The sequence below is a fragment of the Kryptolebias marmoratus genome, linkage group LG16 (assembly GCF_001649575.2).
Source record: "Kryptolebias marmoratus isolate JLee-2015 linkage group LG16, ASM164957v2, whole genome shotgun sequence".
NCBI classification, from domain to species: Eukaryota; Metazoa; Chordata; class Actinopteri; order Cyprinodontiformes; family Rivulidae; genus Kryptolebias; species Kryptolebias marmoratus.
The window spans coordinates 20032355-20056387 of record NC_051445.1 but is presented as its reverse complement, the minus strand read 5'-3'; the positions used below and the strand labels follow the sequence as shown (position 1 = coordinate 20056387).

Sequence of the window (24033 nt, the reverse complement as noted above, 5' to 3'; positions counted from 1 at the left end):
CATACGTATTGAGCACTCCGACATCTTACAATAAACACGTAAGATTACACGTAACATCTGTGACAAGGGTTGAACCAAATGGCTGCAACTCCCGGTTTTCCATAAGATGATCTTGGTTTAAAACTTTGGCATTAAAAGTGGCGGGCGATATGCATTCTTTTGATTTATACCCAGCTTTCACCTTGAGGGGTGTTCAAAAGGACCTTTTTTGTTGGTAATTAAAAAGGAAATCTATCAAGGTTTGCACCTAATAATCACAGAGTTAAAAAAAACACACAAGGAAACTGACTGCAGAAAAGTGTGCAACAAGTTATTTGAACAGATAAGAAACAAAGATACTTTTTGTCTGAAGCAGTAATTATTCAAGTATTTAAACCTACCTTCATTTCTAGCTTGTTTTTATTGTATCTCACCCTCATATTTCGTAAATTAAAAATAGTTAATTGTCCCATTAAAAGTCTACAACAAATGTAAATAACTTTAGTTATTCAAAAGTTACATTTAGCTCGATCTATAATTTGTATTAGACCTGAATGTAAAACAGTTTGTTGTAATAATGATCTTTTTTACTCTAGTTTGAAGATGATGACCATCTTCACACATCTGGTTACTTTTTCAGCCCTCTACCAAATAATTTTTTTTGAAGAATGAAAAAAAAGAAACATCTTAAAGCTAAACTGTTTATTGGTGGAGTGAATATTTCGCTCGTCAGCAACAAAAACCGTTTTTCACATCAGCAGGCGGACAGTATTTCCTCCTTGTTCACTTAGCAGAAAAATCTTCAAACACAGACGACTGCACATACAAATGACTTTCCAAATTAAAGACCTGCAAATACATAAGTCACAGTACACCTACAGACAGCAGATACATTCACAAAATAAATCCATGTTTGGGGGGGGGGAAGAAAAATACAATGATCCTACTGCCAAAACAAATAAAGAGGAAACACTGACAGATCTTAAGTTACTCTGATGCTTTTAAGACAGAACAAAGTGTCCGTCACAACTATTCCAGGACTCCTGTTCACTTCATGTTGGCCACAAAGTCCTCGCCTTTCTTGATGGAAGCCTTCAGCTCGCTGATGCAATCAGCAACCAGCTTCTCCTCGAAGGCGGACAGCTTGCCCAGCCCGAGGTTCTTCTCGATGCCGTTCTTCCCCAGCAGGAGAGGCGTGGAGAAGTACTTGCACTCCGTCTCCTCGGACCTGACGAAGCCGCACTCCACCACGCCTTCCTTCCCATTCATGGCATCCAGGACGGAGAAGGTGAAGCGGGCGCCTGCGTAGGCCATGGAGAGGGTCGCGGATCCCGCTCCCGCCTTGGCTTTGACCACCTCTGTGCCGGCTTCCTGGATCCTCTCAGTCAGGGCAGTCAGCTGGTCGGCGGGGAACTCAACTTTAGGTGTGCACTGGGAAATCAGGGGGATGATGGTCTTCCCCGCGTGACCTCCAATGACTGGCACGTTGACCCGAGCTGGGTCTAGACCTTTGAGCTCCGCCACAAAGGTGTTGGCTCTGACAATGTCCAAGGTTGTGACACCGAACACTTTGTTGGGGTTGTACACGCCGTGCTTCTTCATGACCTCCGAAGTAATGGGGATGGTGGAGTTCACGGGGTTGGCGATAATGCAGATCATGGCCTCGGGGCAGGTGCGGGCGCAGGCGTCGGCCAGGGTGGCCACGATGGTAGCGTTGGTGTTGAAGAGGTCGTCGCGCGTCATGCCGGGCTTCCTGGGCACACCGGCGGGGATGACGACCACCTCGCAGCCCTGCAGAGCGGCGTCGAGCTGGTCGGGGCCTATGTAACCCGTCACCTGGGCCCTCGTCTCAATGTGGCTGAGATCTGCGGCCACCCCGGGCGTGTGGGCAATATCATACAGGGAGAGGCGACTCACCAGGGGGCTGTTCTTGAGCAGCAGGGACAGCGGCTGGCCTATGCCGCCCGAGGCTCCGAGCACGGCCACCTTGGCGTTGTTCCGCGACGAGGTGGACAGGCTCCGAGCGAGGCTCACGGTAGGTCTTACTGCACGGGAAAACATCGTGTTGTTACTTTTTTACGAGGTTTAACAAACTAAAAGAAAAACCTTAGGAGCCCCTCTCCTTTGTGACACCAACGTCCTCTAGCCACGAGCGAACAGGAAGACTCCGGAGTTGTCATGCGTCAAGAAAAGGTCGTACGATACGACGTCGAATGACGTAAGCACGCACAGTTACGTCGACCCCTTTATCTCAGCTTCTCTTTCGGAGGAAAACAAAGCCAGTTAACACTGGAAGTCGGTCTATTAGCATTGTAAATTTATACCACAGCACGACTAGGAGCCGTAAAGACGACCAACACAGCCAGATTTAAAGATATGGTCAGTATCTAATCGCCGTGTTGTCCGTGTCGCGACTGTTATTTTTTTTCTTTTTGTTTATGTAGCCCCGCTAAAATAAGCTAGCGCCGTCAAATGAACTCCGTCTACTTTCTGGAGCCAGAGCGCAGCGCTTAGCCCAGCCCAGGTTTAGATAATTACAAGAGGTTTCATTGTTTTAAAGGCTTACTGTCGAGAAATAAACCTGGGGACACTGTAATGTGACTTTGTTCGTGCGTTTTACCGTAATAGTAATTGTCTTGCTTTGCCTTTTTTTTGTGTGTTTTACATTTGCTAAACAGAATTCCCTTACAGACTGTCACTATTAGGTAAAGGTGCTAATGTTATATATTTAGGTACTGATACAGATCTGATCATTTTAGGTGTGTATCCTTTACCTCATGAAAGGACAGCTAGGTCAAGTTAGCACAAAGTCACAGTGATTGTTGGAGCTTCCCTTTGTTTTTCATAGAGTCGCCTCTCAGATTTCACTTGGGACCATTTTCTTTTTAAACATAATACTGCAGATAAAGACATAGGGGTTTAGTGTCAGTAAATATTTACATAAGAAGTATCCTAATGTTATACATCTCTGTGTAAAAGTTTTAAACTGCTCCTCTCCTTCACTCCTCACAGCTGGAGATTTTTGTAAGCTTTTAAAGTGGGTTTGATCAATAATGCTCCATGCTTTCTGAGGGGGTTTTCAAACTTGTTTTTATTTGAACTTCTCTGTTCAGTCCTTGTACATGACCATGAGATTGTTCAGTGTGTGTGCCTAAACAAAGAAGAAAGTGAACAGATGGAGGACGAAAGAAAAAGGAGTCAGGCCTGAAAACGGTCTACAGCAGACAGCAGTCGTGTCTTTCGTGGAAAAAAACAAATACAGACCTGATACGAGACCTGAGAGATGCATCGTTCTACAGTTGATCATGGGCACCTTGGGAAACACCTTTCATCCATTTTTTTAAAATTATTTTTACCCACATTTCCTTTCCGGGTCAGGGGGAGCTGGTGTCTATCTTTAGCAGTCACTGTGGGGGACGCGGGGGACACCCTGGACAGGTCCAGAGTCCACCACAGGGACACACAGAGACAAACAACCATTCACACTCCCACCTAGGGACAATTCTAGAGTTGTCTCCGGGTGGGACAACTCTAAAACCTGCGTGTTTTTGGTTTGCGGGAGGAAACCGGAGCACCCAGAGAAAACCCACATGTGCACGGGGATAACGTGCACGCTCCACAGAGGAAGGCTGGAAGGCGAACCCGCAACCTTTTTTGCTGTGTGGTGACATCTCTAACCACACGTCCGCCGTGCTAATCATCTTGTTGGCACTAAAATAGTGTTTTATGTATCAAACTCTTATGTTTGGTGTTTTCATTGCTTTGGCGGAAGAAAATAAAAAGGGAACAAATTGTGCCTTTGTGACAGCCTGCTGCTAACAGTGCCTGAAGATCCTATTTAAAGTTGGTCCTGTTATGTTTCAGCACAACGTTGTTTTGTTCACTGAGTTTACGAGCCTTTTTCTACTTGAAGGATTTATGGGTAGGAGGTAATTGGCTTAATAAACAAAAACCTTTTCTCTGAAATTGGTCAAGTAATGGAGAGAAAATGAGGAAAAGCAGCCAAAGTGTAAAGACAAAACTTTGAAGATCCCTTAGAAAGCCCGATAATACACAAAAGCATTTACACGGATTACAAGAACGCCTGGCTCCTTGGAAGCAGACTGTAAAGAAAAAAGGATCGATTCAAAGGCTTGTGTGGTTTAAAAAAAAAAAAAATAATTGTCACTCACTGTTTCTTTTATTTTTGCAGTGAGAGGTTTGAGGGTTCAAAAGCTTCCCAAATGATTCATCAGCATTAAAGCAACTCTGAGTAAGTATCCATGCCTTCTGTGAACGTGATGCATGTTTTTCAGTGTTCATTTAGGTTTATTTTAGTCCATCTGTTTGACTAAAAATGTAAAATAATTCTCATGTTCTTGATAAATGAAAAGGTGAAAGATATGCCCATCCTATTGTATAAATACAATTATCCCCTTTCCTTCAGTACTTCTCAAGGATGGCTAGTTGTGGAGAGGTCGACCACTCTGTTAACTCACTTCCATCCAGTAAGAAGGGCGGCGGTGGCAACAGCGGCGGCGGTGGAAGTGGCAATAGCGCAGAATCGTCATGCTCCGGCTCCAGCAACTCATCCCCGGCTTTATCTGTGCCAGAGTGTGCCATCTGCCTGCAGAGCTGTGTCCACCCAGTCCAACTGCCGTGCCATCACGTCTTCTGCTTCCTGTGCGTGAAGGGAGCGTCCTGGCAGAGCAAACGCTGCGCTCTCTGCAGACAGGAAGTGCCGGATGACTTCTTGGAAAGGCCTACCCTCCTGTCTCCGGAGGAGCTAAAGGCGTCAGCGGGAGGCCGGGGCGGAGCGGCAAGTGACCATGCTTGGTATTACGAGGGCCGCAATGGCTGGTGGCAGTACGACGAGCGAACCAGCCGTGAGCTGGAGGACGCTTTCTCTAAGGGCAAGAAGACGGCTGAAATGCTGATTGCCGGGTTTCTGTATGTAGCCGACTTGGAGAATATGGTGCAGTACAGACGTAACGAGCACGGCCGGAGGCGCAAGATGAAGAGGGATGTTTTAGATATTCCAAAGAAAGGAGTGGCAGGACTGCGGCTGGACACTGAGGCTGTCGCTGGGGCTCTGGGGCCAGCAAGTCGTGGAAACTTTGCAGACGGAGCTGATACCTCGATAGCAGGATTACAGCAACAGGTTTCTGTCGTCCCCTCGACCGTTGCAGCCCCCTCGGCTACTGCCCGACCTCCCACTTCCCTCGGGGCTCAGACTGGCCAGAGTTCTAGCCCCTCTCTGGAGGACGCTCTCTCCGAGCTGCAAATCAGCCCCAGACCTCCACTTTCTCACGAACGGTCTGAAGCCGGGGAAGGGGAGGGTGAGGATGGTGAGGAGGAGACGTCACCCTCCAGGTCTTCTGACCCTCACACCTCTGTGGACGAGTCCGGCTCCGGAGACTGGAGCGACGATGAGGACGAGGAGGGGGGAGATGGTGATCACGGAGAGCACTGGGAGGCTTGGCCACGGAGACAAAGACTGTCTCCAGAAGACAGAGCCCTTCCTCGCGCAGAGTCTGCCTCTCCCCCTCCATCATCCAGTAGCAGTGGAAGGTCCAGAATGCCTGACGGCCAGTGTACAGTGACTGAAGTGTGAAGTGATCATTACTCTCATCAACGCCCAGTGGCCACGTTCCAGTCCATTAATTTATTCCTGACTCTATGCTGGTCTTCGCTCAGTCACACATCTGATGTGGGAGGACTGTTTGGTACAAGAGAAACGAGGCACAACCCATTTATACACAAGCAGTACCACAATTTGGTTTTGATGCTTTCTGATCCACAGAGATCCGGCTGTTTTCTCTGTCATCATAGATGCAGCCAGTCAGTAGAAGTCCGAGTTGCTTTGTGCAGAAAGGCTAAGTACAGCTCAGCAAACAGACTCATGCATTGTGTTGTAACCCAGAAATAACTCCATTTTCAGCATCTTCATCACGTGAGTGAAGGTGAACACACTACTTCTAGGGTTCAGTTGCATCACCCTGCTTGATTATTAGCTGCACGTAGATTGAGGTTGTTCTTTTTTTTTTTAATCCAGAGAAGTGGAAGCGACGGTGTAAATCACCCAGCTGCTTCTTCTAAGCGTAGCTCTTGTGTTTACATCCAGTAACCAGAGGGCTGCAGGGACTCCTGGTCAGATTTGTGACTTGCTGTGAAAACGGGCATAATGTGGAGTCAGACGGAACAAAGTCACCATTTTGAACAGCTGCATCATTTTTATCTACAACTTAACTCTCAGCTAACACAGAAGTGGGTTTGTTGGAGCTCAAGTCATTTGACTACACTCGCTACTCTGAGATGACTTGAGCTCCAGTTTCAAGCCCTCTCTAAATGACTTTCTTCACATTATTTTAAAAAGTGTTTCATTCAAAACTCTCAACCGTAAGCTTTGGAAAGTATTATTTCAGAGCAAGTCAAGGTCAAAACAATTCAACCATTTTATACAGATAAAGAAAGGAAGCAAACAAACAAAAAAAAGAGCTATGCGTGCTTTAAAGCTGGGATTGTGATTAAATGTTCCGCTTAATATTTGACTCACTCCAGAGTCGTTTCGGAGCCCACGGGACGCGTGGTTGCCTGCTTTTGTTTCATTTGATTTCAGATGACTTTGTTTCCGAAACGCCAAATTTAGTAGAGATTACGAACTGTGCACATCCGGAGTACATATTCGATTTTATTTGAACTATACCCAGCCTTAAAGAATTGGCATTTTAATGTGAATTAGTGTTTTTTTCATTTCATAGCAGCTGAAGCATCTGCAGCTTCCTTTAAATGTTCTTATTGTACTGAGTAAAGAAATCCCAAGTGTATCTAAAGTTTTGTGATTTGTGTGTGTGTTTGAAATGAGAGTTGCTTAGACATTTCTGGTTGCCAGGTTGACGAGAACCGATGTCTTCTTTTTTTTTTTTTGTTTTCGTTTGTTTGTTTCAGTTGAATTAAGTGTCCGTATTTTGTTTGTGCATTTCTGATGGTGGTAAATCTCGTCGCGTATAACGTCTGAGGGAGGAAGAGAACATAGGGACACGCCGTTGCCGTCGGCCATCTTGCAGAAGTTCCAAGTGATATTTTTCTATTTCTTACCTCGTCTGCTTTTTGACTTCCCACTCTGAGGAAAAAACTTTGTGTAACCGGTTTGGATTCAACTTTTTCTTTTTGTCTTGTTACATGGTTTGTAATTTAATAAACATTTTCATTTCATCCTCCTCACATGATCTGTTTGTGATTATTTTTGCTCTCCTTTTTTTTAAAGGAAATCTACATTTTAAATTTCACTTACCAGGACTATCTGTGTTCCCATCAGGCGTTTATGACTGTATTCACCTTGGAGGTGTTTGGTATTCTGACCACAGCAGGTATTAACGCCCCAGCTGGGTTTCCAGCAGGAAACATGACCTCAGGAAGGAGAACACGAGCCTAAGGCCTGCCAGCCTCTAAGAGCTTGTCCTCTTATCGTTTCATCTTGTGCATATCTGCTTTTCCTATGCTGCTTGAATTAATGTGCATCGTGAGCTTCAAACCGGTACCAGATCACTTGTATTTAAAGTGTTTTTTCTTTTACCAACTTGATTTGGGTTGGTTAGGGCACAGGATGCTTAAAAATAAATCTTCCACTCCAGTAAAACCCCCAGGAGGATGCGTGACATAAGAGCTGAGGAATCTGAAGGATCAGCTGTTCTGACCTACATTTGTAAATACGGGAGAACTTGTTCGGCTGCGTTTCTCTGGTTACCCCACAGATGCTGATACCTTGTTTCTGTCTCCTTCTGGACCCGGTCCCAAGTGATCTAATCGGCGCCGTCGTCACGTGGTCCGGGACAAAGGCGAGTTCGTTTGTCTAAAAGGGACAGAAGCCTCACTGTTGTCCTGCCGATGCCATTTTATGAGGGCGGTAAATCGGAACAAAGGGACTCCCTCTGTACGGTCTGCAGGAAAGAACGTTTCAGATGCAGCACGATATGTAAAGATTAATGAAACGGATCCAACAGAATGGGTCGTGCCAACATTTATCAAGACAAGTGTGGGAAACACTAAATAAAAATGCTTTCTCAAATAATTAACTGTTTATTTTTTTATCAGATTATAAAATGCAAAGTGAGCTAACAGAACAACTTTTGATGTGACCACCGTTTTCTCTTCCAAACAACATCAGTTGTTCTCAATAATCTTTCATAAAATCAGCCATTTTGTATAGTTACAGTCTGGTGTCTGATTTTAACATTTATAGCAAACTGATGCTAATATCTTCATTTGTAGGCGGAAACACAAACATTTACGGAAACAGATCACGCAGGAGGTTTGAAACTGGGGGGAGGAGCAGCCAAACGCTGCTAAGGCGAGGTCGTGGAGGACAGTTTGGTGTCAAAAGGTCAAACACTGTGGCAGTGACGCAACATAGTTCAGCTACATCAGCTCTCTCTCTTAGGCAAAGGTTGTACAGCAGACTGAAGGTTAAGCTTTTCTTTTTTTTAAGAAGAAGAAGCACAAAAACAGGCAACAGTGAGGGCTGTAGAAACTTCCTGCACCAGATAAACCACCACCAGGTTCACAGAAGATGTCCAGCAGAGCCATCAGCTCAGAACGTCTGGATATTTTATGGAAGAACTGCAGCCAAGAAGCCAAACCCACAATATGAAAAGAAGCTCACAGAAACACCGAAACGTACGTGCAGGAACTCGGCAGCATGTGCTCTGAACTGAGTCAAAATGGGAAATATTTGTTTGTAGCTGAAGGTAGTTTTGCTCTCTGAGAGGCTGGAGAGTCCGCAAGCAACAGTGAAGCATGGTGGAGGTCTCCCACATTTCTGTGAGGGCTGTGGATTTAACGAGCATTTACCATGTCCTAAACAGGTGTCGGGGTGGTCCCAGATTTATTCCACAGCAGGACAGCAGCACATATGGAGCAAATGTCATTAAGCTAAGAGCAGGAAGTCCTGGAAGTGATGGTCAGACCCTCACAGAGTCCTGATCTTTGAGGAAGCCTGGGATCACACACAGACAGAAACATCCAGAGAACATCTGTGATCAGGTCTCCAAGATGTTTGGAACAACCTGCCTGCTGAGCTCCTCCAAAACCTGGGTGGAAGTAGAACTGATGATGTTTTGACAAAGGCGGTCACACTAAATGCTGTACTGATTTAGATTAATGTCTGTTCATTCTCTCTGCTTTGATAATTGGCGAAATATTTATGTAAGCATTTTCTACTTCACACCTATACAACTGTTGCCCAGGGCTGCAAAGAACACTGTTTATTTTCATCACCGCAGTTCTGTTTGCGTTATATAACCTAAACGCGGCATAATTAGTCTCACGGTTGTTATGTTTGCATCTCAGCTCGGATGCTAACAGTGAGGAGGCATTATATCATGCAGGTTATGTAACAGGCAGTGATCTCTCATCGTCTGTGAGCCTGAAACAGCAGCGTGTTTAAGGGAATAAACTGACAGATTAAACCAGCTATTAAAAAAAATAAAACAGTCTGCGCTGAAGACACAATGTTAAACTTTTAAAATATTCAAAACTGGTTTCAGTCCAGCAACCGGAAACAATGTTCAGTCTAAAGTTCTTAATGTGACTTCTGTTAGAAAACTCATCTCTCTGGCCTTTAGTAACACGTCTCAGTGGATCTTTTGTGCATCTGAACTTGTTTTTCGACACTCAAACCAAATCATTTGTGTTTGGACTTGCTGGCCAGGGCTTGCAGGTTAGCCGGAGCGCCCCACACTGTCCCGAACACATCCTTCTCCGTCCTCAGAGCCTCGGACAGAGGGAGCTCTCTGCCCGACAGCACCACTTTCTTCACAGCCCGGATGACCGGAGCGGGTCCTTCGACGTAGCGGCCGAGCCAGTCCTCGGCTCGCTGCAGGGGCGTCCCCGTGCCCCCGGCTCCCTGGCTGCCCTCCATGACTCCATCCGCCAGGCCCATGTGCGCTCCGAGCTCGGGGTCCACTTTTACGGCGCCGCCGAGCAGCTTCAGAGCGTTCTGGCTTCCGACGATGCGGACGAGTCGCGCGGCGCCGCCCCAGCCTGGGACCAGACCCATGTGTTTGTGGACAAACTGGATCACGCTGCCTGGTGTCATTAATCTGAGAGAGAGAGAGAGAGAGAGGTGGCAGTTAGCATGCTGGGCTGTGAGTGACCAGATGAAATGTGATGTAAATTACCTGAAATCGCAGGCAGTAGTGAGTTCGGCACCTCCTCCCAAAGCTTTCCCCTCCACCAAAGCAACAGAAACAAGAGGCAGCCTGCGCTGAGAGAACCAGTCCGTCAGCACGCTGCAATGCACCACATATAACACCTGAACTCCTCAGAACAGAAACAAATAAGAGTGCTTACCTAAGCAGCCTTGTAAGAGCATCCTGCATGAACATGCACATTTTCCTCCCATCCTACAAGGAGTCTGAACGTAAGTTTGGCGTCACACATTAAATACAAAAAGCTACAACAGCCGGATTCTCTGCTGTTCTACCTGAGGGTTGGATATCGCTCGGACAGCGTTGAGGTCAGATCCAGAGCAGAACGTTTCATCAGCACCCTGAACGATGAGGCCTTTCCCGTCTGCCCACTTCTCCAGCTGGGTCACCCGCTCCTCCAGATCCACCATCATGCTGCCTGGCAGGAAGATGGGTGGGGGTGGAGGTGGTGGTGGTGGGGGAGACTTTAAACACTGAACCGAGCTGCAGGAACATTCAGGGACAAACGTGCAGCCGTCATACCTGAGAACGCGTTCATGCGAGACGGGTTGTTGATGGTCAGCACAGCAACGCCAGAGTCCTGCTTCAGCAGATCAACGGAGCCGCCGGGAAAGGCCCGCAGCTTCTGTCGGATCTCGTCCCGGTCGAAGACGTGGAGGCTGGAGGACACACAGCCGCGGCTCGGCCTCTGCAGCAGCCTCGGAGGAACACAGTTGGAAGAGGCGTTTCAAATGGCCAACTATAAACTCAGAACAGGATGTGAGTCCATCGCAGGGGGACACACGGAGACAAACCAGACAAGCAACCATTGCTCAAACACCTCCGGACAATTTAGAGCTACCAGCTAACCTAACAGGCATGTTTTCAGTCTGTGGGAGGAAACTGAGGTACCGGGAGAAAAGCCATGAGTGCACAGGGAGAAGACGGAAACCCACCCAGAAAGGCCCCAGGCCAGGAGGCAACACTGTGCTGCCATGACACACAGCTTGAGCTACAGTTTTGCCAGCTTAAGCACTTAGCTGCGGTTTTACTCATTTTAGCTTTCGGCTACTCTTTTGCTAATTTCAACTTCTGTTCTGCTTGTTTTAACTTTTAACATTACAGTTTCTGCTTCTTCGACAAAATCCAGCAAAACCACTGAGGACTCAGCTTTTAACTGCAGAAAATGTGGGGGGTTTTTTCTCTCTAGTTTCCCCTGAGTTGGGTCGATGTTGAAACCAAAAATGATTCAAAGCAACTCCGTGACATGAAGCTCTGTTCAAGATGAGGAAGTCCTGCAGATAAAAGGGGTTAAATGCAGCTGATAGCAGCTGTGTGTGAGGCTGTGTAAACGCCAAACGGATGCTCTGATAAAAATGATGAAGAATCCTTTTGACACACTCACTTACTTCTCTGTTCATTAGCATAAGAAACTGAGCAGCACAGAAAGACTAGAGAGACAAAACGCACGTCTTAAAGGTCCGTATTAATCATTAACAACCCTCTTTGTTTTAATGAATGATGCTTTCGGTTTGCAAACAAAGTAGGTTTCCTCCACATTTATTTCTGACTTTAAAGACATCGTAATGATGAGATATGCAGGCAGGAGTTCATTACCTGCTCCAGACTCCACAGCAGCTGCTGCTCCTCACGAGCGCTCGCTTCAGTGCACAGGAGACCATCCTGCTGTGGAGGAAGAGGGACATGTTTGTTTGGGTCTGTTTTGTTTTTTTAGACAATTACCTCAGTAACAATGGCTGTGGAAATAACTTTCATTCAATTTAACAAGAATAAGGTTTGGAAAGTTCAAAATTTGTCCTATAAAAGTGTACTGAGGTAAATGGGAGTGTTTATAAAATAGCCATGTTGTTTCTTTAACCTCAGGACGTCTTGATGCATTACAGCAGTTCTGTGTTAACAAATGAGACCCGTTTCACTTATTATTAGCGTTCAACTTCCGTTCGGCTCTTCAGCTACTTCTGCCGAAGTAAAATTCACTCGATCAGCTCTCAAGTTTTCCTCAGCATTTTCACAGAAAGTGCATTTGACACAGTATCTTCTAGCAGCAACACTGGCAGACTACCACTCGGTTCTGTTTCTGTCCATTTTTGTTCATTTCCATTCTTGCAGCTTTAAGGAAAATTTAAAAACACGAGCGTTACGCAACAAAAGGTGTCGCTCAATTGGGAATAGTATACAAAGCCTTTTAGTGGCAGCACATTGTACAAAATTCACACAAAGCAGGGAGAGATTTCCTAACAGAGGACTACACTGTGGCGAAGTGAATGAGAAACATTTTCAGACTTTTTCATCTTTAAGCTTGCTATCAGGGAGGGACAGACAGAGGTGTGTTGTTACCATGGTGACCCTAATGAGCTACTGGCAGCAGCTTTAACATTTATATTATCTCAGTTCTCTTTTCACTCCTTTAACAGTTTGTTCATCAATATGTAGACATTTTGTCAGCTTACATATGTTGGAGTTTTTGAGGGGCAACTCTTCAAAGTTTCATCAAGAAGTTTCTGGCACCTGTGGGCTCCCTAACTCAAGCAGGACATGGGTTTGGACAGCCGTGAGACACTGTCCACAGCCCCTGTGGACGTTTAGCAGCAGGGACGCTAACTTAGATGCTGATAAAATAAAAAATAAATACTTCTTTACTCTTTAGACACTCCAGTAGCAATTGTTTCATTGTCTCAATAGGTTACTAGTGATATACATCAAAGCAACAATAAATCAAAATTATTTTAAAATCAGTCAAAAACCTGAATCCAAAACAAAGCCTTTTAATTTGAAATGTCCCTCTCCGGCTTCGATAAACAAACATATAAAAAATAGGAAGGAAATAAAACCAGAAATATTCAGAGAAACATCTGAATACGCCCGTAAAACAGGATTTAATAATAAAACTCTCAGCACCAACCTTGGCAGTAGTGCGGTGTTGCTCTAAAATCGGCCCCACCAGAAACCGAAGCTACAGAAGAACTGGACCTGTCGCGAGAGGCCTCTGAACATAGGTGTAGTTTCAAACACCGCCACGAGGGGGCGACAAACACAGAGGAAATTTAGTATTTACCGGTTTAAGGAAGACCTGCTACAACAGCGCATTGAGCTCTGAAGACACGTCCTTATAAGGAATACATAATGCAACTTTTAATTTTCAGAATCCCTTTTTTACACAGTTGACACAAAAATAATACATTTAAAAATATTTTTCATATCAGTTGAAAATGCCATGTTCACAGTGTAAAAAGATTATTATTAAGACCGTTTTAGCGGAAATAGTTAAAAACTAATCATTTATTTGGCTAAGGCATTAAAAATATGTTTTAATTTTTATTATATGGCTTCATTTACAGTCGGCTGCAAAAGTATTTACTCCCCATGCTTTTGTTGCTTTTCAAACTGGAATTTAATTAAGCTTTTAATTTGATTATCCTTCCATCCATCCATTTTCCACCGCTTATCTGTGGTCGGGTCGAGGAGAGAACCCCAGACGTCAATCTCCCCAGCGACACTCTCCAGTTCCTCCTGGGGGATTCCAAGGCGTTCCCAGGCCAGACAGGACACATAATCCCTCCTGTGAGTTCTGAGTCTGCCCTGAGGTCTCTTCCCAGTGGGACATGCCCGGAAAAACTTCAAAGGGAGGCATCCAGGAGGCTTCCAAATCAGATGGCCAAACCACCTCAAATGACTTCTTTCGATGTGAAGGAGCAGTGGCTCTACTCCGAGCTCCCCCCAGATGACGGATGACTTATCTCTAAGGCTGAGCCCGGCCATCCTATGAAGGAAGCTTATTTCAGCCGCTTGTATCTGGGAATTTGGAATCACAATTTAATGATAAGCAGAAATTTTACAAAAGATGCTTTAGAATAATAATGTTAAATTATTTAGTGATTCTTCCATTCTTTACAAAAAACAAGAGTACCACAAACTGTACAAACACACCCATCGGTACCCACAATCTAAAGGAACAAAGGGTTTGACATCTCTATGTTACTTAGACATGAACCTGAAGTACAGACAAGGTTTTGACAAAGCGGTCCCTTGTGGCCTTGACCTTTGACCCCATGGCCTTGAAATCAATAGGGATCATGCCCAGCCCATGAGGTGTGCAGTTTGACATTCCTATGTTGCACGGTTGCAGTTGCAGCACGGACAAACGGGTGTATAAAAACTGCTCCATCTCCATAAAGAAGCACGGGTGCTGCTTGTTTACGGCAATCTTCAAATCAAACCAGATTGTGTGTTTAGGGTCATTGTCCTGCTGGAAGGTGAACCTCTGTCCCAGTTAGTGTCAAATCTTTTTTATCTTTTTTTTTTTTGCCTGGCCTCTTTTTCATGAAACTCAGCTCTGTGCCGTTTATAATGTTCCTATTGATATATAATCCATTCTGCAGGGTTATCTTTGGCTTTCTAATTGCTTCTCTGATTGATGTCCTCTTTGTCCGGCTCATGAATTTCGGTGCACGCTGAGGTGCCATAATATTCCAATTTTCTAATAATTGGATTTAATGAAGCTCCGTGGGATGTTCAGAGTTTGGAGATAGTTTTCTATAACCCAACCCCGAGCTGTACTTCTCCACAACTTTGTCTCTGACCTGTGAGGAGAGTTCCCTGCTGTTCATACGGAGATAATTAGACTCTTAGATCGCTCACAGGTGGATTTATTTAACTAATTATGCCGCTTCTGAAGGTAATGGTTGAGGCTTCAAAGCAAAGAGGGTGAATACAGACTGCATGCAGGCATTACTTTACAGTGTTTTTATATTTCAGAATGATTTAAAATATGTCCACCCCGTTTACCTTCATTAATCTAAAGTACTTTTTGTAGAATTGTTTATTTAAATCAAATTAGGATTCCATACAAATTCCAGGGTGTTAGGCAAAAAAATGAAAAGAATGCCAAGAAGGTGACGGCTGATGTGGGCTTTTTCAGAAAAAGAGAGGTGCCACTTTTCTGAAGGGCAGTAAAATGAGTGAAATGATTGGGGCTGTAAAAACACAAACAGATTTAAATCATCACTGAGTAATGCTCTATGTCTGTGGGGCACTTCAACGCAACAAAATGAAATTCACTGAAGATCTGTGACGTCCTATAAAGGATGGTTAGATGTTATTACACAGAGTCCGGTGAGAGGATGGTGGAAATGGTGAAGGAAAAGGAAGACAAATGTGTCAAAAACAGACAGAGGGCTGAGAGGCTTCCTGCCCTGTGACCTGATTTATGTCATCTATGGGGATAAATCTTTCACTTCTATCCACACATCCTCTGCTGCTGTTCACACCTGTTAAAATCCACCAGGGGTGAGCAGGGTTAGGAGTCTGAACCAAACAACTTTAAGATGTAATCATGCCCTGCCCTTTTGTTCCTGCGTTTAAATAAACCATTCGTTCTTCCCTAAATGGTTTTGTGCAGGGACATTCCTGTACGGCTTTAGTTAAAATGTGAAATGTAATCAACAAGGACCCTTTTTCTGAGCTGCATCCAGCACTGCAGCAGGGTGAGCTCCAGTTAAAGGTCCACACCTCTCTGGTCTATTTTAAAAGCAGGGGAAGGAATTCAGGAAAGGTTGCCGGAGTTCTTCTTAGACAGGCATCCCAGACTGGCTGTCTCCCTTTCCTGCTCTGTACAGTACGCTGAGCTCAGGCGGCGAGGCTGCAGCCTGTCCGTGCACATCATTCTGTCAGCCTGAAGGACCCAGGGGCCTCTGAGATGTCTGCGTGACGAGCAGTCTATAACACACACACAGATGTGATCAGCAAATTGCCCAGTGTTATCTGGATTCCACTGATGCAGCTGCTCGTGGAAGCCTGTCTGAGGTTACATCCTGGCTAATGGGAGAGTTGCACTCATTTGTCTGTGCGCATGCACAAATGCTGCTGCGTGCACGGCTCCGTGCGCGCTGTAAGCTGATGCATCAGGGTGCTGATCGATCAGCAGCTGTGCTCTACAGAAGTCAGGAAATGTGCTGCAGTCAGTGTGGCTGCAAAAGCAGACAAAGAGACATCAAAACGGCAACAACACAGAGACGCATTCTAACCAAGCGAGTACAGGTCAGGCTCTATGTCAGGGCAAGAAAAGCCTGGCAGCTCTACTTGGCAGGTGTCTGAAGTATTAGGATGAGAGAAGCACAACACCTTTCAGTGAAGGCAAAGAAAGGGATGCAGTTACTCCAAATGACACTCAGTGCTGTTAATACGAAGCCAGCCTAACAAACAATAAACCCAGGTAACATTCCTTTTAACTACTGACCTTAGAGGGGAACAGTTTGGCTAAAATATACTTAATGTTCCATACACTGAAGTGGACACTCTACAATCGCCCTTGCGTGCAAACCAGCCTTTACCAAGCAAAACTAGGCACTCACTCTTTCCATGGCCAAAACAACGAAAGCTGTAAATACTCACAAACTGCATTCCTGTGTGGTGCAATGAGCAAAGCACACTCAAGTGTTCTGCTGCAACCTGATGAGTTCCTCGTTTATAGCAGCGCAAATCCTGTGCATGCGTGCAGCTCACAGCCACACATGGGTTTCATGTGCAAAAAAACAATGTCACATTAAGTAACACTATGGATTTATTAAAGTGGGAATGTGAACAGAGATGACAGCGAGCCATTCTGGTGGGAAAAACAAACAAACCCTCATTATGTGAACAAACACTGTTGACACCACAGATTAAGACAGACATTATGACACAGAAGTTTGGGGAATTTCTTTTCCCAGAAGCAAAATAACATTCTGTCTGCAGTAGATTGTTTTTTTTTTTTTTTTGGTCCACGCTTGGCGACCATCACTTTAAGGCACATCTGACACTGCATAATTAAACACAGATTGGTGCAGAAAAATAACATTCTTTCCAGCGCAAACGTAGTCAGCTCTGATTAGAAAGCAGCTTCTGCATCTGGAAACCTGGAGACACGAGCGCAGGTCTGCATTCTTTCCCAACCTTGACTCAGGGAAGCAGGATGGAGGCGGCTGACACGGAGCTGTAAGGCCGGGCTTCGGGAGAGAATGATAATATTTATATATATATCAGCAGTGGGGGTAAGATTTCCGGCTCCACAACAGGGCCGCACCTGTTATTTTAGTCTGCGGTCGCCGAGTGCCAGGTTTAGGGGTGAGGGGTGGGCTGTGTGTCCCTCTCAGGCATTCGTGTGAAGACTGATTTACTAGAGTGGCTAACACTTTTATTTATTTATGTTTCCATGCGAGCAAATTAATGCTTATTTTACCCTCAGAAGTAAATCAAAGTGGATAGGGAATTTAACTGGAGTTTGATTATAAATGATAATTCTGCACAAATACTAAAGGTGCACGCATGTGTGTCCACCTCCTTGCTTTAAAGACCCAAAACCTTTTAAAAAAAGATCCACCTGTGAGCAATCTAAGTGCCAAATGATCTAAACTTGTTTTAACAACCCCCTGAACCAGCACCTCTGAGCAGTAAGGTCCACCACCAGAATGAAGACCAATGAACTCTAAGCACATGTCAGAGACAAAGTTGTGGAGGAGTTCAAACAAACCCTGAGCATCTCACCGAGCTCCGTTAAATTCATTATTAGGAAATGGAAAGATTACACCACCACAGCAAACCGACCAAAGCCCGCGGACCAGACACAGAGGGTGACCATCAGAGGCGACCAGGAGGCCCGATGGAGCCGGGCAGCTGGGCTTCGTGGGAGAGCGGACAGGAAAAACACGTCGCTCCAAGGACTGTTTGGAATTTCTTCCCCCAAACACGTGGAAGAAGGTGCTGTGTTCAGATGGACTGTTAGACCCATGGAGGACAACAACAGGTGAATACTTTAGCAACATACTGTATAGAGGAATAGGACGGAGTAAAACATTTCTAGATGAATCTGTTGATACAGTTACAGAAATAAACAAACAAAAAAGACACAGACATGGGGTCAAACATTTTATCTGCTCAGAGGGACTAATCACAGTGTTACAGACAATATGGACGAATAAAAGAGCCAGGAGTTCTTGTGTCTCATTGTCGTTTTTGCATAATTTAAAGTGGACTGTTTGACTGATGTTCAAATTTAGGAGAAGCCCGACGGCTGAGCCCGTGTTCAGCTGGTTAAATTATTGATTCGTGATATTCAGGCTCATAAAAACGGTTGTTGCATTGGTGTTTTGCAGTGCTGTAACAAAAACACGACAAACAGGGTCCGTTCTGCCAAGTATTACGGGGGCGTTGCTGTGTGACATTAAGACAGTGGAGAGACTTTAAGCTCAAATGTTTATTATATAAAATGAACAGAAAAGGCAACGCGACTCGCCGCCTTCGAGCTGCACAAAAAAGCTGCACTACTTAGCCGAGTAATGTCCTGATATGTGAGCATTCAGAAATATGAAAAGTAAAAAAAAAAGACCTTCACATCTCTTATGAGCGCCGTAAAGTGTTACGCGAAACAACAAGTGAATCAGGTTTACAGACATGTTCTTAGGTAAACATTAGTTGTGGCTGAACAGAAAGTGTTTGTTTTTTTAAAGAATGAACTGAAATTCAAAAATCAGGAAGAAAAAAAGCCATAAGAAATCAGCCTTTGGTACAATGTAAAAAAAAAAAAAGAAACCCACATTTTTTTACGCACTTGTTAACAAAGTAAATATTGTTTTTGCACAACCAAATGAGTATAAAACAAAATGTTTTAAGTCACAGGCAAGGTACAATCCAGGCATGTACTGATGGATCCAAACCAACAGTATTTGTTTTTTTATTCAACACTCTGAGAAAATAACTAGAGGAAATCTTTGCTCCACTCTGAGTTCAACAGGATGCAACATATTGTGCGTGTAACGTCAACACATTGCTCACACAAATGCAAAATAAACAAATATAAATGCATCCCTCTGGATTCCACTCGGCTGAAAGTCTGTGGAGCGTTCGAAGGTATGAATCCAGTCTCTTCAACAAAGAAAGTAGTGAAGGATGTGTTATTAGTGGATCTGTAAGGCTACACTAGTGCTAAACTAGAATCCAGACCTGAGCAGAGGATATTCATTCAGATGGAAGGCATCAGTGACTGTTTTCATTCCTTGGAAAGTCCTCATCCCTCCCTTCGGTTGATGCCGTGCACGAAACCTGATGGGTGGACTGAAGCAGTCCAGAACCAAACAGTGAGCTGATGAATCCATAACTAAAGCACTTCTGAGTCTGCTGTAGTGGGGATGTAATCTGGATTTGGTATATACAACAGAATAATGTGGAAACACATTTCAGAGTTTATCACTTGGGTCAAAAACCTGACACAGAGTTTAAATGATGACGGTCTCGAGGTGAAAGCTATGAGAGTAGGTGAAAGAGGAGGACGAGTGTTTCTGGAGGGAAAAGGATGCGGGTACGATGGGAGTGGTACATGGAGAGGAGGAGGGGGAGGAGGACGACGTGGGGGAGCGGCTGGCCCATCGGGAGGGGAGGCGACGGTTGGCTGGTCGGGCGGGCCTGGAGAAGTTCTTCTGGCTGGAGGAGGACGAGACAGATGGCTCCTCGTCTTCCTGGAGAGAAACAAATGAATTAACATTTAGGATGGTCACACTGTTCTGTCTCCAAGCAAACTGACACACTCAGATACTTAACATTTTGTCACGAGTTCCTTCTGTTGTCTTCTTGATCCTGGGGGAAAACGACAGGCACGTTTCAAACAAGCACGCGAAGAACGCTCCGGAGAAAAGGTCACATTTGCGGCTCCTACTGATTTTGCTCAAGAGAAAAACATCTGAACTCAAATAGCTTTCATGTGAGGCACTTCTTCCACTTTTCCAACTCTTCTGAATCATCAACATTTTATCTGGGACAGTCCAACTAATGTGCTGCCCCTTTTAGAACTGCCTTCATGATTACTCCCACAGTATCTTTAACATTTGCATGACTTTAAAGCAGGATAATTACTTCAGCTTTCTCATTTGTGGTCTGCAAGGGGACATTTCATCAGCCAGCTTTTTGCAGATACTTCTGTAATTATCACACAAAGGCCAGAAAAACACTTCCACTGTGAGACCTCATGGAAGGACTCCGAAACTAAAGACAGGCTGGCTTGGCCAATAGACCACCTGCCTAGTTTTATTCTAAACTGCCAGCTCCTCAGGAGCCTTTAAGAGACAGAATGGCCCAGATGCTTAGATTTTTAATGAAGACTTTGGCCTGCTTTTGTCTCTAAGCACATGCCAGAAATAAACAACATTCCCAGTAGGCCTGTCCTCAGTCAAGGGCAATTGCTTAGTATTGAAGAATGTGCTGGAACAAAATGAAATGCACAAGTTCATCCCGGTCCGCTGACACAGCAAGCCTTAAAAAAACATTTAAGAAGCCTTTAAATGTTAATATTAGAAAATCTGGTGAGTGGCAGGGCAATACTTGTGTCAAGATCCACCCACCTGCAGTATGAGCTGGAACTCCTTCACCCCCGTGGCACTGTGGCTGCTGGTGTGCGCCTCTGGACTGTGGGGCGTCTGCGTGTGTTTCGAAGTGGGAGTTAAAGGCGTAGCATTCGTGTCCAGCACGTCCACTTCTGCGGTGTTCTCCTCCTGTCGACAGCTAACATTACAGCTTGAAGTCACCTCGCTCTGCTGGGCCCGAGCCGCACTCTCGTAGTTTTTCAGAATCCTTTCCAATGCGCCGTAGTTGGACCTGGAGCCTTCGAGTCGCGGGTATGCAGCGAGAGTGAGAGGCTTCCAGGGATGCTCATTCATCATCCGAAGCGCAGGTTTGGGGCAGTCAGACTGGTGAGGAGAACCAGACTTGTGTCTTGGCTGTGTCACCTGACCTTTTTTGTTCTCAGATGCCTGCTGGTGTGAGACACCAGCTGCAGCTGGCTGAGGCTTTGATTCAAAGGGATTGTCTGTCCTGGAGCTGGTGTTGTCCATAGTGTGGCCTGGCTGGGTCTTCACACACTCTGGAAAAAGAGGCTCCGTGGCTGCTCTCTGTTGTAATTTCCTGGAAGGACTCCTGGCTGTTCGAACTCTGTGTTTGACCTCACCATGGAGTTCAGGACTCTGAGGGGATATTGTGGCCTCCCTTAGTCCGGCCTGTGGCTGTTCAGGTGGGAGGACAGGAGGGGCTTCTGGCTTTATTCTGACCTCTTGGACTTCAGTAGTGTATCTCATTTGCATTAGAGGCTCTTCAGGATTCTGCATAGTGGAATTTAAGATGGAGTGAGCTAATGACTCTTCAGGATGTAAATCCACGATGCTTGTAGGGTCATCAGGACAAATGGGTTTAAATGTAACTTCGTTTGAGGGTAAAACATCACCTGATGTAAGGATTGGTTGGGGAGCAGCGGAGCAGGTGTCTGTTACACTCAAGCTGTCTTGCACGTCGACTCCATGACCCATCTCAGCTTGAAACAAAGTTCTGTTGAACTCAGCTGTTTTTCGTTCCAGCATTAGGTTTCTTCTGGAGCCCTGGAGGCTGGGGCTGGCAGGTGGTTTTTCCAGAGAAGACAAGAAGATGTCCACAGGGAATTCCTGATTGTCTGGAGAGGCTTGTAGCCTCTCCAGACAATCAGAGCTGTAATCCGGTCGCAAATCTTTCCGAGCAGTCAGTATGTTGACTTCGGAGAAGCTTTTCTGGACAGTCTCGTATGTCGATAACTTACTGTGAGTGAACTTGCTTGCGTCACAAGACCAGCGGTTGTGGCAGCAGCTCACATTACAGTTGATGTTAGCAGGTACAGAGCACGATGCTAACACGCCGTCTTTAAAAATTTTCCCCTCATTTTCCTGCAGCATAGCCTCAAACTTCCTGACAATAGATGGGCTGCTACACTTTCTGTCCACTAGAACACAGGGGCTGTGGCACTTCCTCAGTGTAGCCATGGGAGACTCTGGGATGTGGAGTTCGGTGTCTAAATTAGGAGTGCTCAGGTTCCAGGAGGAGGTGCGAGGAGGGATGGGAGGTGCTGCTGTATCACTTTCCGAGTGGCTTGTCTCTGTGCCTCCGTAGCCAACCAGATCGACGGGGTTTGATGTCCAGGAATCACTTGGCCCTCTGTTGGTCTGCCATGTGTTACCCGGTGACAGGGTGATCCAGTTTTCTCGCTCCAAGGCCCGGAAGTCATCGTAGATCTGGCTGAGATCACAAGGAGGTTCATCAAGCTGCAGGCAGAGTTTTTCTCCTCCCGCAGCTGGGCACAGGGATTCAGACTGATTCCTGAGAAAAAATTAAAGGATCAGTTTATTCCTATCACCATCAATCTACTTCTCAAGTACAAATGTTCTATATTTTATCTACTCCTGAAGAAAAACCTAACATCAGCTTCATCACAGCAAAGAAACAGCAGACAATGACTATCATCAGTCTATGTTGCTGACAATAAAAGTTTACCTTTTATCTCCGCTTTTCTTTTTGATCTCATCCTGGTAGCTACATAACTCCTCACTGACACGGGCGATTTCCTTGAGAGCCTGAAACAAAAAGAAGTGGCAGAAAGAAAGCAATTAAAACAAGCTGCCATGTTATTTTAGTGGTGAAGTAGATAATCCACTGTGATCAATCAAGAGGTGACTGAGATGAAGCAGGAATATGGCTAATCAAAGTAACAAACATGGTGTTACAGGCAAAGAAACAAAAAGTTTAAAACACTCACAGCATTGAGAGCAGTTGTGTTCTTTTTCTTGTCGCTGCCGTAACTCAGCCGTTTCCAGAAACAACTGTCTTGAGGACTAACAGGACTAACACCTTTCTCACTCCCTTTAGAAAAGTATTCCTGTGTTACTCCACATTCTGGTGCTCCACAACAAAAGGCCTCCAGCTCTGTTGTATCCACAGCCATCTTATTATTAGCATCTGAGTCTTGCTGCCAAGTTTCTCTGGATCTAAATTCATACCCAAGCTCGGGTTGTAAGCGGTCACTGTGACCGAACTGACCGCCGACATTAAATCCACTCAGACTGTCTGCTTGGAAGCAGGTGGAGGGGTGAGCATCTCTGTCCCCACCGACAGTTCTGTTGTGGCCAAATCCCGGTGAAGGCGGGTTTCTGGTCGGTTCTGACTGAGTGCTGCTGCTGAGCAGCTCGGAGCGGGAGTTGTCACTGAGCAGACTGGAGCCTGTGCTGGTGGAACGCATGCTGAGTCTGTTCACCGCATTATCGTCCTGCTTCCTGCTGTCCAGCCCGGCTCCTTGTCGATTGGCTCTCACCTCACAGCACAGCTAGGAACAGGAGGAGGACGAATAAGGGAAATATTTATAGTATAAGCAATATTGGATAAAAAAAATCAAGTTGAGCAAAAGAGCAGATATTATTAGACTGCCAACATTTAATCCAAAAAAATTCAAAGAATCTGTTCAAATAAAACAGGATAGGCTCTGGCCTCCATCATAAAAGCCTCTAAATAGTAACCTTTTTATGTTAACTGGGCTACTTTCCCAACAAGTTAATGTCTAGTTGGGGCTGCTGCCTTTCAACAAGCTTTACTGCTCTGTGATTTTCCTTCGATCGCCTCGTCTCAAAGGAACAAACAAGAGCCACATGTTTGATTTGTAGCTAATTATTATTTTTACTCTCCAGCACGCAGCACGGGAATGGCATTCACATACAGCATCTTATACGCATACTTAACTAGACAAACACAAAGCAAAAATAATAATAATATTAGAGATAAAACTGTTTGCTCTGTTGTAGTAAAGTCATGTTTTATTCTGTGGTAGAACACGGCTCTGTCATCAGCCAGGCTTATCTGTCTCTGCTTTGCCTTCATCATAAACACGGTAATTTGTTTGAAATTATTTTACAGTTATATTAATTCTTCTGGTCTGTCTTCAAAAAGTTCATCCAACTGTTGGGAGCTTGTTGAATTATAGAAAGATGTATCAAATCAACAAAATCTAAAATATATATATATATATATATATATATATATATATATATATATATAT

At 45.0% G+C, this 24033-nt stretch overlaps 4 protein-coding genes across 8 annotated transcripts in view; 1 reads left to right on the top strand and 3 right to left on the bottom strand.

The window, feature by feature from the left end:
* Positions 1-666: 666 nt before the first annotated feature.
* mdh2 (malate dehydrogenase 2, NAD (mitochondrial)) lies at positions 667-2164 on the bottom strand. Its single transcript, XM_017409810.3, has one exon. The coding sequence runs from the start codon at positions 2038-2040 to the stop codon at positions 1027-1029; it is 1014 nt and encodes a 337-aa protein (XP_017265299.1). The 5' UTR covers positions 2041-2164; the 3' UTR covers positions 667-1026.
* Positions 2165-2222: 58 nt separating this feature from the next.
* LOC108232197 (E3 ubiquitin-protein ligase rnf146-like) lies at positions 2223-7182 on the top strand. Its single transcript, XM_017409818.3, has 3 exons — positions 2223-2358; positions 4172-4231; positions 4406-7182. The coding sequence occupies exon 3, from the start codon at positions 4418-4420 to the stop codon at positions 5570-5572; it is 1155 nt and encodes a 384-aa protein (XP_017265307.1). The 5' UTR covers positions 2223-2358; positions 4172-4231; positions 4406-4417; the 3' UTR covers positions 5573-7182.
* An 842-nt stretch (positions 7183-8024) lies between these two features.
* Positions 8025-13213, bottom strand: echdc1 (enoyl CoA hydratase domain containing 1). Of its 5 annotated transcripts, none has more exons than XM_025004531.2 (7): positions 13069-13213; positions 11763-11831; positions 10689-10864; positions 10442-10584; positions 10309-10372; positions 10137-10222; positions 8025-10058 (listed from the first exon to the last, which is right to left on the bottom strand). In XM_025004531.2, the coding sequence occupies exons 2-7, from the start codon at positions 11825-11827 to the stop codon at positions 9678-9680; spliced, it is 915 nt and encodes a 304-aa protein (XP_024860299.1). In that variant the 5' UTR covers positions 11828-11831; positions 13069-13213; the 3' UTR covers positions 8025-9677. The 5 variants fall into 5 exon arrangements, with proteins under 5 accessions (XP_024860299.1, XP_017265325.1, XP_024860298.1 ...); XM_017409836.3 differs by having other exon boundaries at positions 10137-10217; positions 10309-10361; positions 13069-13187; XM_025004530.2 differs by lacking the exon at positions 13069-13213 and adding an exon at positions 12617-12971 and having other exon boundaries at positions 10137-10217; positions 10309-10361.
* Positions 13214-18258: 5045 nt separating this feature from the next.
* soga3a (SOGA family member 3a) overlaps positions 18259-24033 on the bottom strand; it is an 11278-nt gene continuing 5503 nt past the window's right edge. The window contains exons 3-6 of the mRNA XM_017409959.3: positions 22744-23307; positions 22482-22561; positions 20534-22307; positions 18259-19654 (exon numbers count right to left, since the gene is read on the bottom strand). Of these exons, the coding sequence (XP_017265448.1) occupies positions 19415-19654; positions 20534-22307; positions 22482-22561; positions 22744-23307 (2658 nt within the window). The 3' untranslated portion in view covers positions 18259-19414. The remainder of the gene's footprint in view (positions 19655-20533; positions 22308-22481; positions 22562-22743; positions 23308-24033) is intronic.

Coding starts and splice junctions, on each gene's coding strand:
- mdh2 (XM_017409810.3), bottom strand. CDS start 2,040: ATGTTTTCCCGTGCAGTAAGACCTACCGTGAGCCTCGCTCGGAGCCTG.
- LOC108232197 (XM_017409818.3), top strand. CDS start 4,418: ATGGCTAGTTGTGGAGAGGTCGACCACTCTGTTAACTCACTTCCATCC.
- echdc1 (XM_017409837.3), bottom strand. CDS start 11,827: ATGGTCTCCTGTGCACTGAAGCGAGCGCTCGTGAGGAGCAGCAGCTGC. Junction 10,865..11,762: donor TGCTGTGGAGTCTGGAGCAG/GTAATGAACTCC, acceptor TGTTCCTCCGAG/GCTGCTGCAGAGGCCGAGCC. Junction 10,271..10,441: donor GAGCGATATCCAACCCTCAG/GTAGAACAGCAG, acceptor TGAGGAGTTCAG/GTGTTATATGTGGTGCATTG.